The sequence below is a fragment of the Rhinopithecus bieti genome, unplaced genomic scaffold, assembly GCF_001698545.2.
Source record: "Rhinopithecus bieti isolate Rb0 unplaced genomic scaffold, ASM169854v2 scaffold_26131, whole genome shotgun sequence".
In the NCBI taxonomy this organism is placed as follows: domain Eukaryota; kingdom Metazoa; phylum Chordata; class Mammalia; order Primates; family Cercopithecidae; genus Rhinopithecus; species Rhinopithecus bieti.
In genome coordinates, this window is record NW_016812390.1 from 580,134 (window position 1) to 595,567 (window position 15,434).

General features: G+C 53.4%; 2 protein-coding genes across 2 annotated transcripts in view; both read left to right on the forward strand.

Moving 5' to 3' along the window:
- The first annotated feature begins 249 nt into the window (after positions 1 to 249).
- Positions 250 to 1,959, forward strand: LOC108544854 (filamin-C-like). Its single transcript, XM_017896226.1, has 3 exons — positions 250 to 499; positions 1,165 to 1,374; positions 1,493 to 1,959. The coding sequence occupies exons 1-3, from the start codon at positions 415 to 417 to the stop codon at positions 1,678 to 1,680; spliced, it is 483 nt and encodes a 160-aa protein (XP_017751715.1). The 5' UTR covers positions 250 to 414; the 3' UTR covers positions 1,681 to 1,959.
- Positions 1,960 to 3,640: 1,681 nt separating this feature from the next.
- KCP (kielin cysteine rich BMP regulator) overlaps positions 3,641 to 15,434 on the forward strand; it is a 43,600-nt gene continuing 31,806 nt past the window's right edge. The window contains exons 1-6 of the mRNA XM_017896210.1: positions 3,641 to 3,754; positions 6,105 to 6,247; positions 7,351 to 7,540; positions 7,627 to 7,703; positions 10,627 to 10,714; positions 12,130 to 12,212. Coding sequence (XP_017751699.1) covers positions 3,673 to 3,754; positions 6,105 to 6,247; positions 7,351 to 7,540; positions 7,627 to 7,703; positions 10,627 to 10,714; positions 12,130 to 12,212 — 663 coding nt within the window. The 5' untranslated portion in view covers positions 3,641 to 3,672. The remainder of the gene's footprint in view (positions 3,755 to 6,104; positions 6,248 to 7,350; positions 7,541 to 7,626; positions 7,704 to 10,626; positions 10,715 to 12,129; positions 12,213 to 15,434) is intronic.

Genomic DNA, 15,434 nt, shown 5'->3' on the forward strand with positions numbered 1-15,434 from the left:
AGTGTGGGGCTCTGCCTTCCTCAGCCAGGACAGGGCACATCATCACTCATTTGCCTGGTACCCAGTACAGCTAGGCTAGTGCCCCTCAGAGCAGGTATGCACTGAGGATTGCACACTGGACCCTGGTTCCTCCTGCCCCCAGGCTGGGCTGGCAGGCAGGGACCAGGCTGGGCATGGGGAGGTGGCAGCTTCCCACAGAGGCTGCCCAGGGAGCTGGAGCCCAGCCCCTCTTGGGCCACAAGCCCTTCCTGCCCTCAGCCTTGCTACCTCTGGCCCTTAGGTGTGTCATCAGAGTTCATCGTGAACACCCTGAACGCCGGCTCGGGGGCCTTGTCTGTCACCATTGATGGCCCCTCCAAGGTGCAGCTGGACTGTCGGGAGTGTCCTGAGGGCCACTTGGTCACTTACACTCCCATGGCCCCTGGCAACAACCTCATTGCCATCAAGTATGGTGGCCCCCAGCACATCGTGGGCAGCCCCTTCAAGGCCAAGGTCACTGGTGAGTGCTGGCTTCGGGGAGGTCCATCCAACCTGCAGCCCAGCCCAGCCTGGGGGGCTCCGGTGGCCACACACATCCAGACCATAGTCTGACCCCAGACATCATGGTCAGTTTGCCAGGGCTAGAGGTGGGCCTGGCTCTACACAGCACACATTCTGTGGAGTCAGGCATGATGGTGTAAAAGTCCCATTCTTCCTCTCCATCGCGGCCCCTCACTCCTTCAGCTCTGGCCTGCGATGGCTCCTCAGGCTCTAGCATCACTTTCTTCCCTCCTGGCTTCCCATACTCCTCGGCTCCAAGAAAACACAGTCAGTATTGAGCAAGCTCCCCTCTTGAGGCTGTCTGTAGGATGAGTTGGGTGGGTGTTCCTTTGCAAAGTGACTCTAATCCTGTGAGTTAGCCTGAGTTCCCAAAGCCTGCAAGGGTGAGGGTCACAGCGTCTGAGGCCCCAGCCCTGGGGTGGAGCACCAGTTGGAGCTGGCAGCTCAGGGCCCTGGCTGGGAATGGGGCTGTGCTCCTAGAGTGGCCTTTGGAGGAATTTGGGGGCAGCCCCAAATGCAGGCAGTGAGTCCTACAGGGTGGCAGTGCTGGCCGAGGGTCCCCTGCCTGGGGAAGAACAGGAAGCCCTTCTGACCAGGTTTGCGCCCCCTCCACCCGCCCCTCAGGTCCGAGGCTGTCTGGAGGCCACAGCCTTCATGAAACATCCACCGTTCTGGTGGAGACTGTGACCAAGTCTTCCTCAAGCCGAGGCTCCAGCTACAGCTCCATCCCCAAGTTCTCCTCAGATGCCAGCAAGGTGGTGACTCGGGGCCCTGGGCTGTCCCAGGCCTTCGTGGGCCAGAAGAACTCCTTCACCGTGGACTGCAGCAAAGCAGGCAGGTGGTGGGGGGAGGGCGTCTCCCAGGGTGCGAGCAAGAGGCCGTTGGGGAGCAGGGTGTGGGTCACAGTAGGGGACTCCCTGGTGTGAGCCCGTCCCTCTGCCTCCCTCTCCAGGCACCAACATGATGATGGTGGGTGTGCACGGCCCCAAGACCCCCTGTGAGGAGGTGTACGTGAAGCACATGGGGAACCGGGTGTACAATGTCACCTACACCGTCAAGGAGAAAGGGGACTATATCCTCATCGTCAAGTGGGGTGACGAAAGTGTCCCTGGAAGCCCCTTCAAAGTCAAGGTCCCTTGAATGCCAAAAGTACCTCCCCAGCCTCAGCCCCCACCTCCAGCCAAACACACATTACACACACACACACACACACACACGTGCCACACCCAGACACACGCACAGAATCAGACACTACAAACACCTACCTTGGGGTGAAGCGAAGGCACAGCCTCCCCACCCCACTGCGCCCCGGGGGTTGGAGGACCTAGTCTGTGTTAGGACAGTGTCCCTCCCTGGGAATGTGACATGAGGGCAGACTGGGGCCAGGCTCAGGGGCAGAGGCTGGGACATGAGGGGCTGGAAGGGGGCTGTGGGGCCAGGGAAACCCTATACGTCTTCCCAGTGTGGTTTAGGGCTGCTCACCCTGATTCTCCCTGATTCCTTTCTGTAAAATGGGGATGGAGGTGCCCCCATTCTTCATAACGGAAGTAAGAAGTGCTCATACCTCTGTGCCAGGCACCGTGCAGTACTAACCCTTACAAATACTCCATAAAGTGGGTGCTGTTAGAGCTCCAGTCACAGCTCAGAAAAATCAGCCACCAAAAGTGAAGTGACCTGCCAGAGGCCCCAGAGCAGAAAGCATGAGCTCCAGGATGTGCCGTGGCAACCCTGCCGGGGTCTGTGCTCTGAACCGTCCCACTACCTAGCCCTCTGGAGGACTTGCCTTCCAGAGGCACCCAGTCAACAAGGCACCCAGTCAACAAAGCCACTTTCCTTAAACCTGCCAGGAAGCCACTTTCCTTAAACCTGCCAGGAATAGCGCTGCCGCTTCCTTGTTCCTCTTCTGGCTGGCTGACCCTGGCTTTCCTCTGTGACCCCAGATCCAGGCACTGAGGCCAGGTCTTAGAGTGGCATTACAGCCTCCCCGGCGCCTGTGGCAAAGGCTCAGGCCCACTAGGAGCCCAGACCCTGGGGCAGAGAAGCTGCCCTCTCCTTACTGAAGCTTTAAGCTCTGTGGAGAGTGGGCTGGGGAGACCTCAGTCCCTTCCTGGGCTAGGGGGAGGGGTGGCTTCTGACTTCTGGTCTTTATGGCAGGGAGAGAGAGCTTTGGAAGGGTTCACAGCTCCACCCTCAATGTCCCTTTTTGCCTGTGAGACCCAACCCTCTGCTTCCCAGCTGCAAGGAGGAGTTTCCCAGCCCTGTGGGCCCACAGGGACGGCTGTCCTCACTTCCTCCCTTTGGCCCCCTCCGCCTGCTGAGCCCAGGGCCCAGCCCTGCCCCCTACCCAGGCTCACCCCACAGCCAGGCCTGAGCTCAGGCGTAGGAAATGGGGCTGAGACCAGCCAGTGAAGGGCGGCCTTGGCATTTGGGGCCAAGCCTGAGATTATTGGAGTGGGAAGGGGTGTTGAGTGGAGTCCAGGAAAGAAACTTACAGGTGGAGAGAGGAATACACTGATCACGTCCATGATTTCAGAGATGAGGACTACTTATTATTATTATTTGTTATTTACCATGTGTCTACCGACTCTAAATTCTTTACTTATATAATCTCACTTAATGCTTACTGCAAGTCTATAAAGTAGATGTGGTGATCCCCAGTTTACAGATAGGGAAATTGAGGCACAGAGAAGTTGGTGGTCTAAGGCCACGTGGAATTGGCTGAGCAGAGATTTAAACCCAGCTCAGTCTGCTTCTTCTGTAACTTGTGAGAGACAGGAAAAATCCATCTGGAAACTCCAGGGCAATGGAGTAACTTAAAGCGGCAGGGAGACTGTCCAGGAGCCCTAGAGGGGTGGACTTGGGTTTATTTTCTTTTCGGGGTGTCCTCCTGGATCTTAAGCGGAGACAGGGCCTGCACCCCCGTTGGGCTTCCTGCGAGCTGGAGCTACTCTCTGGGGTCAGGACCGGCCGGGGCCCGGGGAGGGTGGAGGTATCCATGGGAAAGGCGCGCGCGGTGGGGGTTTGAGCCCTCCCTGAACAAAGCCTGGGTGGGAGCGGCCTGTGTGTCCCCACCCCGCCTCCCCCAGCGCCTGCTGAGCCGCGACGACAGACGGCAAGCGAGGCGGAGCTAGCATGGCCGGGGCCGGGGCCGCTGCGCTGTCCCTTCTCCTGCAGCTCGGGGGCCTGGCGCTGGCCGTGGGCGCGGGCGCGGGAGGTGAGTCCAGGCGCGGGAGACTTGGGGTCCGGCCAGGTGCGCCCCCTGCCTCCTATCAGCCCGGCCTGAGGGGGCCGAGCGGGGCCGGGGGCTGCTTCCCTTAGCCCTGCCTGAGGTTCACGCGCCTCCCTGGCCAGCCCGGTCCTCCCCGTCGGGGGAGCGAGCAGGGTTGGGAAGACCGCGGCCAAAGCAGGGGGTTCAGGAGCGGGGGTTCCTGCAGCCGGCGGCAGGAGAGAGCGCGGCTGCCCTGGCATCTGGGAGTCTGAAGTTAATTATTTGTCTTGACGAAGGAGGGGGAGAAAGCAGGCCCGCTGTGGAGGCTGACTTTGAATCTGTGTCTGGCCCTCCCTGGAGCGGGACAAGCGGGAATGGAGGGCTCGGTGCCGGCAAGGGGCCAGGGGAGGCTGAGAGGGGAGCCCGGTACAGTTCCTTGGGGACCAGTCAGGTTTTTGCCACTCGGAGCTCTTTCTGCAGGTCTCTCCGGGCAAGGTTGGCCCTAGCTTCACCTAGGGATCCCAGAGGATCCAGCTTCTCCCGGGCTCCTTCTGCCTGCCTGCTTAAGCAGAACTGGAAGAGGGGCCTGGGAGGAGGGGCCCTGGGCAGTAGGGTGAGGTCCCACGGGAGTCCAGATTGGATAGAAGGTTTCAGATGCTGACACGCCCTTCGTGGCCGCCCTCTGTGTGCTTGGGAAGGACTGAGGCCGAGTGCCATTCCGGGTGACAGGATGCCCAGTACAGGGATGGAGATGGGAAAGGGTACCTGGGGTTTGGGGGCCAGCATCCGCCCAGGGTGCGGGGTCGGAGTTAGAATCCCTGATATGAGCGGGCAGTAGCTGGGCTGGAAAGGTGGGCGGTGCTTGTGATCCGTCCCAGCGGGACTTACTCCTGGGAGACTTCAGCTGTGTGATTCAGAAAGGTCGTGTGGAGAGAAGGAAGGTCGAGTGGAGAGAAGGAACGCAGATGGAGGCAGGGGCAAGGGCTTTGCCTTCTGAATGGAGAAGGTGGAGAGAGGAGAAGCGGGGGATGGATTAGGGGACAACTCAGACAACAAAATGGGGGAGCTGAGCCCCAGCTTTCTGGCTTAAGTAACTGGATAAGTGGGATGGCATTAACCAAGTCAGGGAATTTGGGGCAAAGCAAGTTCCATTTTAACCTAGAATCCCCTCCGCCTTTGATGGTGACAGTGAGTGACATTGTTCCCCTATCTCACAGGCCTAGTGTCTGTGAGAAACCCTTTTAAGCCACTCCAGGCCTGGCCTCACTAATGAGCTGCCATGGTGGGAAAGACCCAGCCCTCTCCCTCGTCCTCTCTCTGTTCCTGTTGCATCCCGCTCCAGACCCTCCACTTCCCTGCGGATCCCTGCCTGGAGGAGGGACCCATGTCTGCCTCCTCCCCTCCTGCCTTTATTTTCCTGGCTGCAGGAGAAGGATCAGAGTGAAAAGGTGAAAGTGACCATCCCCAACCCTAGGCCAGAGCTCAGAGGTGCCCCGTCCCCCTTTCCTGGACATAGTGTCTTCTAGAATCAGGGACAGGCTGCCTTCACTGGATCTGTTGTGTTCAAAGCTAGTGGAGGCCTTGCCAGCACCTTTCTCAAACCCTTCAGGAAATGCAGCCAAGTCCCACTTTTGGAGCCCACCACACCCAATGTGGGGGCCCCCAGGACCCCCTGTCACAAACCTGGAAAACTGTGCTCAGGGTTGAGAGCAGGAGCAGGAGCAGCAGTTGTCCTTCCCTCAGCACATTCTCCAAAAGTGATGGCCTTTCTGACAGGTGTAGACAGAGAGTCAGGGGATGGGAGCTGCTCGTGTTATCCCTGAAAAGACTCCCAGCCAGACCCCAGGCCCCTGAAAGCAACTCCACCTGGCGCATGTCTGTGGCCCTCCCCTGAGTTTCAGCCTGTGCTGGCTTCCAGGCCCTCCCAGCATGACATGTCAGCTTCCCAACCATCCCTGGCCAAGCTGCTGGCCCAAGAGAGGCGGGATGATCCTGACATGCTCACCATGGCTGGGGACATCAGCCGGGGCAGGCTGCAGGGAAGCCCTGCTCTAGAGACTGCTCTGTGTCCCCTGGTGGGTCGGGGGGCCTGTGGCTCAACAAGCGGGAGAAGCTGGTCTGGGCCACATTTGTCCACTTAGAACTTCCTTCCCCTTCTTCCATGCCCTCGCCTCCAGCTTTCACTCCCCAACCCTCACAGACCACATCTCCTTCCCTGGATGGTGGGTGGGCAAGTGGACAGGGCGGGGTGCACAGGATGACCCCCTTCCCCTGTGGGTCAGAAGACAGAATCCAGGAAATGTGGCCAGGCCAGCCCCTCACCCTCAGGCCCACATGGGATTCTTGTGCCCTTCAGGTGGGACTGTCCCCAAGGAGCCCCCTGGGCAGCAGACACCTGTCCACTCCTCAGCCCCTGCTGGGGACCCCCAGGAGCAGTGGCTCCCCCTGCGAGAGTGGCTGGGGCGACTGGAGGCTGCAGTGGTGGAACTCAGAGAACAGGTACCATGGAGACAGGGCTGGTTTGCATTGAATGGGGAGGGCTTCTCATAGTGGGAAGGAGGGAAGAAGTTAGCCTTGGAGGGGTGTTCCTAAAATAGAGCTTTTTTTCATTGCACATGGAAAGGAAAGGCTCTTATCTGAACAATTTCCTTCCTTCTTTTCTTTTCTCCTTCCTTCCTTCCTTCCTTCCTTCCTTCCTTCCTTCCTTCCTTCTTTCCTTCCTTCCTTCCTCTCTCTCTCCCTTTCTTTCTTCCTTTCTTTCTTTTCCTTCTTCTTTCTTTCTTTCTTTCTTTCTTTCTTTCTTTCTTTCTTTCTTTCTTTCTCTCTCTCTCTCTCTCTTTCTTTTCTTTCTTTCTTTCCTTCTTTCCTTCTTTCTCTTTCTTTCTCTCTCTCTCTCTCTTTCTTTCTTTCTTTCCTCTTTCTTTTTTGTGAGATGGAGTCGCCATCTGTCACCCAAGCTGGAGTGCAGTGGCACGATCACAGCTCCCTGCAACTTCTGCCTCCTGGGTTCTAGTGATTTTTGTGCTTCCGCCTCCTGAGTAGTTGGGACTACAAGTGTGCACCACCATGCCGGCTAATTTTTGTATTTTTAGTAGAGACAGAATTTCGCCATGTTGGCCAGGCTGGTCTCGAACTCCTGACCTCAGGTGATCTGCTTGCCTCAACCTCCGCAAGTGCTGGGATTATAGGCGTGAGCCACCATGCCCGGCCTGAACAATTCTTAACATTTATTCTTTCATACAAATGAAGACCCTCCAGGTTATTTGTTTTGTCAGTTCGTGTTTCATGCTGTTCCATGTATTTGGGAAATGCTATGGAATGTGTTCTATATAAGGCATCATCAAGAAATATTTTGGATGGGTAAAGATGTCTTTAATTCTTGGGGCAAGGGTTGGGTCCCCATTTTGTCCAAAGAAGAGAATGGGGCTCATGCTCCCCTGAGAACGGTGATCGTTTGAGCTGGATGCTGACTGAGGGGACCCATCTCTGCTCTGGAATTGGCAAACTTCTTTCTCATCCTGCCTCATTTTCACACCCCTCATCTCTGCTGGAGATGGTGGGGACACTGAGCCAGTGCCTGCTATTCCATCTCCTTCCTGCAGAATAAGGACCTGCAGATGAGGGTGAGGCAGCTGGAGTCCTGTGAGTGCCGCCCTGCATCTCCCCAGTGCTGGGGGCTGGGGCGTGCCTGGCCCGAGGGGGCGCGCTGGGAGCCTGACCCCTGCACAGCCTGCGTCTGCCAGGATGGGACCGCTCACTGTGGCCCCCAAGCCCACCTGCCCCATTGTGGGGGTAAGTGCCACCCTATCTGCCCACCGGGGCCACCTAACGGCCTGCAGATGGCATGGGGTGCTTGAGTGACACTGCTGTCTCCTCAGGCTGCAGCCAGAATGGACAGACCTACAGCAACGGGGAGACCTTCTCCCCAGACGCCTGCACCATCTGCCGCTGTCTGGTGAGCTCCCAGGACCCATGTGGGATGTCCCTCACCTTTCTGCCTCTCCTCAGCTACCTGTCACTACAATGTGGCACTCCAGATGTCGCATAATGGGCTCTGCCTGCCACTCCCACACATTGCCACAGTGGCTTTCAGTTGATTCCAAGTAGGAAAAGGAGCTCAACACCCATGGACACTGGGGGACCCTCGAGCCACTCAATTCAGACCTGGCCAACAGTGGCGTGGAGGGCAGAGAATGTATTAGGTTGGTGCAAAAGTAATTGCGGTTTTTGACGACTTTTAATGTCCAAAAAACTGCAATTACTTTTGCACCAACTTAATAGTTGCTTGTCCTGCTATGTCACCTCCCACTCTTCCACTGCCCATCTTCTACCTCAGAACCCCCTCTCCTGCCTGTTCTCCCTCACCAGGCTCTACATCCACCTTCCCCCAGTCTTTCCTTCCTCTTTCCTCCACTGAGAAAGTCTTCAGTCTTCTTCCTAGGATCTCCCCTCTCTGGGGAATTTGCTGGCACCTGGAACAGATGGTTTCCCAGGGTTAAGGGCATCCGGAGACAATGGGAGTGGGGGCGGGATGCCTCTTTTCTGCCTTTATAGAGAGGGTAGTCCACATCCACAGAGCCAACTCAGCCTGTTGCCACTCTGACATGTCCCAGCCTGGGCTGAGGTTTTGCTTCCAGAGGCCCTGCGCTCTGGGGTTCTGAGGCCTGTGCAGCCACCTCAGTCTGCTCCCACAGGAAGGGACCATCACCTGCACCCAGAAGCCATGCCCAAGAGGACCCTGCCCTAAGCCAGGAGCGTGCTGCCCACACTGTGAGCCAGGTCAGCCTCCTGCCAGCCTCAGCTCCACCTCCTGCATGACTTCTGTGGCCCACAGCCACAACCTGCCACCTGAGGGTCAACGAGTCTGGGACATGCCCAGGGGTGCCTGTCCTCTCACTCTGACGGTAGCCAGGGGAGTGCAGAACCCATGCACAAGTCGGCAAATACTGGCTCTGGCCTGGGACTGAGCCAGAGACCCTAGGGAAACAGGCACAAAAATCTTTTTCCTGCCCTCAGGGAGCCTCCAATCTAGTTGAGAAGATAAGCTCATAGCCAAGCTACCACAAGATGTAAGACCCAATGAGTCTGGAACATGCCCAGGGGTGCCTGCCCACTCACTCTGACAGTGGCCAGGGGAGTGCAGAACCCATGCACAAGTCAGCAAATACTGGCTCTGGCCTGGGACTGAGCCAGAGACCCTAGGGAAACAGGCACAAAATCTTTTTCCTTCCCTCAGGGAGCCTCCAATCTAGTTGAGAAGATAAGCTCATAGCCAAGCTACCACAAGATGTAAGACCCAATGAGCAGATTAAGAGGAGGTGTAGAAGACTGCAGTGTGTGCTTTGCCAGAGGAGGGTACAGGAGGCAGCGGAAGCCTGTCCAGACTGGGCAGTCAGGGGACCTTTCCAGACAATGGGTCCTTTGAGCTGGGTCTTCATGGGAAAGTGGGTTTCCACCTGAAGGAGAGGGAGTATGTGAGGGTCCTCTGTGCACAAGGACAGGGTGGAGAGAGGTGGGTTGCAGGAGGCCATGTGGGAAGGCCATGGGAACAGGCTGCTGGAAGCCTTGCCATTATGACTTTCTTCTATGGGCAGTGGGGGGCACTGATGGCTGAAGCAGCGTGTGGCATGGTCAAGGGGGTGCTTGAGAATATTCACCTGGTGGGGGCTGGATGCAGACGGAGGCCTCAGGGCTGTGACGGCAATTGTCTAGGCATGGAGCCAGGGATCCAGTGGGCTGGAGAAATGGGGGTGTTTCTAAAGGACAGGCAGGAGCCTGTGACTGGCTGGGTCCCCTGGAATAGTGGAGGCCGAGTTTGGGACACTAGGATAGCAGTGGTACCAGGGACATGAGGAGAGCTGGGAGGAAGAGGAGGTCATGGCTATGCAGGGGAGTGTTACTGGCTCATAGGGGGATAGGGTTGCCAGATTTAGCAAATGAAAGTCTAGAATGCTTTGTTAAATCTGAATTTCAATAAACAGCATGTCAGTTTTTAGTACAGGTGTATCTTATTCAATATTTGGGATATTCTTATACTAAAAATGATGTTTTATTAATCTGAAATTCAAATTTTACTGGGCATCCTGTATTTTGTCTGGCAGCCCCACCAAGAGAGGAGTCTCAGCTGGTAGTAAGAAAGGTGGGACAGGGACTCAGACCAGTTGGGTCTGGAAATGCAGCCTGGGTGTTGGCTGGAGAAGAGGACTAAAATCTTGAGGGTTTATGAATCTCAAAGAAGAGACACACAAAGAAAAGACACACACACTCTCTCTCTCTCTTTGGGGCATGTGGTGCCTCAGGGCCACTGCTAGCCTATATAATGTCTTTGGTGAAATTTTAAAAGGCATCCTTTCCTCAAGACACTACTTCCATCTGTTGTAAAATAATGGAACCGTGCTGATGATGTGTCTGTCTGACACTTTACTGCCATCTGCTGGAAAGGTGTAGTAAATATTAAAATCTCTGATGTCTGTCACGTGAATGGTGCCCCTTTAATGTGGCACCCAGTCCTTTGGGTCTCTTACTTGTGGGCCAGGCCTGGTTATCCAGGCTGCCCTGGGGCCACGGGGCTGGGGAAGCATGGCATCCAGAGCCCTGTGTCATCCGCACCTGCCAGGTAAAGGAATCAGCCACCACCCAGATCCCTGCTGCTGGGCAGACTGCCAGCCTGGCCATGCCAAGCCCAAATATGGGGGCTAGGCAGGGCTGCTACTGCCGCTGCCCAGGCATCAGGGCTGAAGCTTGCTAAGCATGAAGAGTAAGCCAGCTCTGGCAATGGAGAGGAACGGAGCAGGAAGGGACGAGGAGGGAGAGCGGAATAGAGAGAAAGAGGGAGGATGGTGTGGGGAGGGAGGGCTGGCTCAGTATCTGCCCTGCAGGCAGGGGCTGTGCAGTGCCAAGGGTTCTCATGTTCAGACCTCAACTGCTTGGAGAGCTGCACCCCACCTGAGGAGTGCTGTCCCATCTGCCGGCCCGGTGACCTCCTGCCCTGTCCTACCCTGCCCTGCCATCCCTTCAACCCCAAGGGTCCAGTACCTACTTGGGGTCATGCCTTCCCTTAAGTGATGTCCACTCACCCTGCTCCCTGGTGACCCACTTGTCATCCTGCCAACCTTCGCAGGCTGTGAGTATGAGGGGCAGCTTTATGAGGAGGGGAGCACCTTCTTATCCAGTTCCAACCCTTGTCTGCAGTGCACCTGCCTGGTGAGTGCACCTGTCCCCTCGGCCTAGGCCCTGCTCCTCCCTGGATACCTGCCCTGCCACTCCTCCAGCCCCCTCACATGCCTCGCAAGAGCTGGAGCCAGCTAGGCTCTCCCTCCATCTCTGCCCTGTGTCCCCCTTCTCTGAGGGTGCCCAACGCCCGCCCACCCTGCCCTCTGCGGGAACCAGACCAGAAGCCTCACAGCCACTGGTGCATTACAGAGGAGCCGAGCTCGCTGCATGCCCCTGAAGTGCCCGCCCAGCCCCTGCCCAGAGCCAGTCCTGAGGCCTGGGCATTGCTGCCCGACCTGCCAAGGTGAGAGCCCCTGGCCCCTCCCTGGTAGAGCCACAAGTAGGCTATCGTGCCATTTCTTGAATTCCAGAACCCACCTTGCTGGCCTCCGGTGGGTTTGGTCCATGGGGGAGCTGGAATGCCTGAGCTCAAATTCTGCCATTGCCACTTAGTGCTCGTGTGACTCTCTACCGCAATTTCCCCATGTGTAAGGTGCAGATAACGATATTCCATACCTCATTGTGCTGCTTAATAAATGCTTGCTTTCTACTTTGTGCTCCCCAATCATTAGACATGGGGTCAGCCCTCAGGGATGACCACTAGAGTGTGACACTGAGTCAAACACTAATGCAAAATCCTGTACCGGTCAAGGGCAGGAATAGAAGCAGGCACCAGCCACTGTGCGAATTCAGAGGATGGAGACCCTATCCAGCCTGGGCACAGGAGGGAAAGCGTCCTGGAGGCAGCTGGTCTCCAGGTGGCCCTTAAGGATAGAGAGCAGTTAGCTTGGTGAAGGGCTGACGAAGGCAGTGAATCTCCCAGGAAGTGGGGAGAAATCAAGCACAGGTGTGGTCCTGACACTCAGGGTGGGTGTGTGATGTTGGCTGGGAAGGTGTGAGAGGTGACGGGGCCGGAGATAGGTGGGGCACGTGGGTGTGGCCATGCTCTGTCCAGGGAAGACCAGAAAGGGCGGGCTAAGGAGCTGAGGCCTCACCCTGCCTGGGGCACTGGAAGCCACTGGGGAATCTAGGCAGAGATCTGACCCCATCTAGTCTTGGCTCAGGAGAGAGCCCTCAGATGGCATGTGGACGAGGAGGGCGGGCAGGCTGAGGCTGGGGTCTAGGCCAGCTCCTACCAGACCTCCCTCTGCTCACCCCCTCAACCCTAGGCTGCACAGAAGGTGGCTCTCACTGGGAACACGGCCAAGAGTGGACCACACCGGGGGACCCCTGCCGAATCTGCCAGTGCCTGGTGAGTCCTGAGGCTGCTCCTGGTCTGTCGCCTTCCCTGCCCTCAGGCCCACTGTATTCTTTCCCTCATTCCATGGAATACTTCGCAGAGGCGTTGAGAGGGGACCCAGTGGAGAAGACCTAGGCACTGTCTGCTGGGGGCTGGGCAGAGCTTATCTGCGTGCTCAGCTCTGAGCCCAATAGGGGCTCAGCCCGGGTTAGTGAATGAACTCAAGGAACTCACAGGCTGGAGGAGGAGACTGGGCAGGATATGGCAGGCAGCAAAAGCTCCAGGGCGGGAGAATCACAGTTTGACTTGAGACATCTAGAACTGTGCTGTCCAATTTACAGCCACTACTACATGTGACTACCCAGCCCTTGACATGTGGCCGGGTCCAAAATGAGATGTGCCATAAGTGTAAAATACATGCCAGATTTCAAGACTTACTATGAAATAGAGGAATGTAAAATAGGAATCTATTATATGTTGATTACATGTTGAAATAACAGTTTGGATATATTGGGTCAAATGAAATATATTTTTAAAACTTAATTTCATCTGTTTTGTCTTCATGGTGGGAGCAGTGTTTACTTGGGCCTCAAAGGGTAAGTAGGGTTTGAGCAGGGAAAATGAGGGGAAGGTACCCCAGATATAAGGAATAGCCTGGGGAGGTAGGAACATGTAAGCCGTGATGGCCAGGTGGGCACCTGAGGAGGACTGTGTTTCATGGGAGCTTCCAGACAGCCTGGTAAGTACTAAGGACTCTGTGCGAAGGCTACAGGTCACCCAACCCCAATGCAATTGTTACAGGAAAGGGGTCCCAATCCAGACCCCAAAAGAGGGTTCTTGAAACTTGCGCAAGAAAGAATTCAGGGCAAGTTCACAGAGTAAGGTGAAAGCAAGTTTATTAAGAAAGTAGAGGAATAAAAGAACGGCTACTCCATAGACAGAGCAGCCCTGAGGGCTGCTGGTTGCCCATTTTTATGGTTATTTATTGATGATATGCTAAACAAGAAGGGATTATTCATGCCTCCCCTTTTTAGACCATATAGGGTAACTTCCTGACATTGCCATGGCATTTGTAAACTATCATGGCGCTGGTGGGAGTATAGCAGTGAGGACGACCAGAGGTCACTCTCGTCGCCATCTTGGTTTTGGTGGGTTTTGGTTGACTTCTTTACTACAACCTGTCTTATCAGCAAGGTCTTTATGACCTATATTTTGTGCCGACCTCCTATCTCATCCTGTGACTTAAAATGCCTAACCATCTGTGAATGCAGCCCAGTAGGTCTCAGCCTCATTTTACCCAGCTCCTATTTAAGATGGAGTTGCTCTGGCTCAAACGCCTCTGACATTTTTCCCCTCCCTTTTATAAGAGAACCCTTAATCCTAAGGGGTGCAAAGGGACAAAGATCCATCTGTAATTTTTTCAGGCTGAATAGGGGCAAAGACATTCCTGCCTAACTATTAGGGTCTCTCTCTCTCTTGTGTTCAGGGTAGAGAGGTGCTTAATCAGAAAGCATCAGTATGGCAAGGGCCATTCATAACTCCGAGTTCTGACAAAAATTGATACCTGGAAGATTAATAAATGTTTAATTTAAGAAAATGTTGAGTAAGCTTATCCTTATTCCTACCCAAAGAGTACAACAGAAACATATTCCACAAGTGTAAAGCAAAATCAGTGAAATTATCTCAAGTAAACTAAATTAGAAGGCTTTCCATGAACTGGGCAACTGTTGGAACCAAGCTGATATGGGATTGCTAGATGATTCCAGTACATGCCTAGAATTAGAATATTGACTCCAGATTTTTACATAACCCATCCTTTTTGTTTCTTTTCTGCAGCAGCCAGCGATCTCTGGTTGGGTCACAGGAACAAGCAGTCAGTCTAAATTGCAAAACAAACTTAAAACAACTGCCAAGACTAGAATTTAATGACAAGTATACCATAGTTCTTGAAATATAATATTTCTCTCTCTGCAGTTTCCCATTTTTACTAAAGACTAATCATGGTAACACTGATTTGCCTTATTATATTTGGCCTGATTATTTGTATAAAGTGCGGCAAGAATAATTATTTTTTATATAAGCTCTTTGAAATTGGCTTTGATGGAACTCTGTTCCATAAAGAATCTCAGATTTTTTTGAGCCAAAACTTGCCATGGATTTGTACCCTCAAATACCTATGAGTTGAGTAAATTCCTCTCCTCTTGAGGTTCCAAGATAACTTGGGGCTCCTGGGCCTGTTAGAAAGTGACATTCTTTACTTACCACAGGTCAGAAACCCTGTACAGGCACTGTGTAGGCAAGGTATGAGGCCAGTTTCCCCAAGGGGCGTTTATGGGCTCTACAACTCAAATTTGATTCCTTAAGGGAAAGTATGCCATTCCAGTCAAAGCCTTGGTAAAATAGCCAGTTTCTCCAATTGTGTCCTGTTACAAAAGAAAACAGATTTTTGTTGCACACATGCAAATAGCCATATTGCCATAAATTAAGAATACTCACAAATAGTTTCCAAATTCTGGATAAATTAGGTAGAGAGAAATAAATATGCTCCAAATTTTGTTCACAGGAGTATACTTAATTGTTAAAAGCTGTAAATAGCTTCTATTAGTTTAGTCCATGCAGTTAATTCCTGTTTGATATTTATGAACATTTCAGCTTTCCATGAGTCCTGAAAGTTTTTTCCTCTATTTTAATATTACAGTGTTCACAGTTATTAGAAACCTGAATTTAACAGCACCTGTTAGAGTACTATAGCTGATTATAAACCATTTTTTTTAAAGTGGAATAAAACAAGACAACAAGTGTCTGTGGATGACAAAATGTCTTAGGACAGCCACATTTAAAACACAATTGACAAAGAAATTTGGTTACCTCTGTGGCATACAATGATTTTAGGTAACAATTATAATTATTAATAATATACACTAAGTTATATTAGAATTATTTTGGAACACATACCAATAACAGATTTATACAAATATAGCCCAAAGAAACTAAACATTATTTTATATTTGACAGTGCTTCCTGTATGATTTTAATACAAAATAAGCCAAATGTCACATTTACATTAGTATACTATTACTGTCAAATCCAGTTTTAATAAAACCTTATAGACAAATGTATTTAATTTTAATCAGTTTGACCATAAGGTAAGATTTTATAAACCTCTTTTATAACCCTTTACAATGTTTGTTAAAGAGCAGAGTATAAGCAGGTTTTGCTTTAAGAGAAACCTGT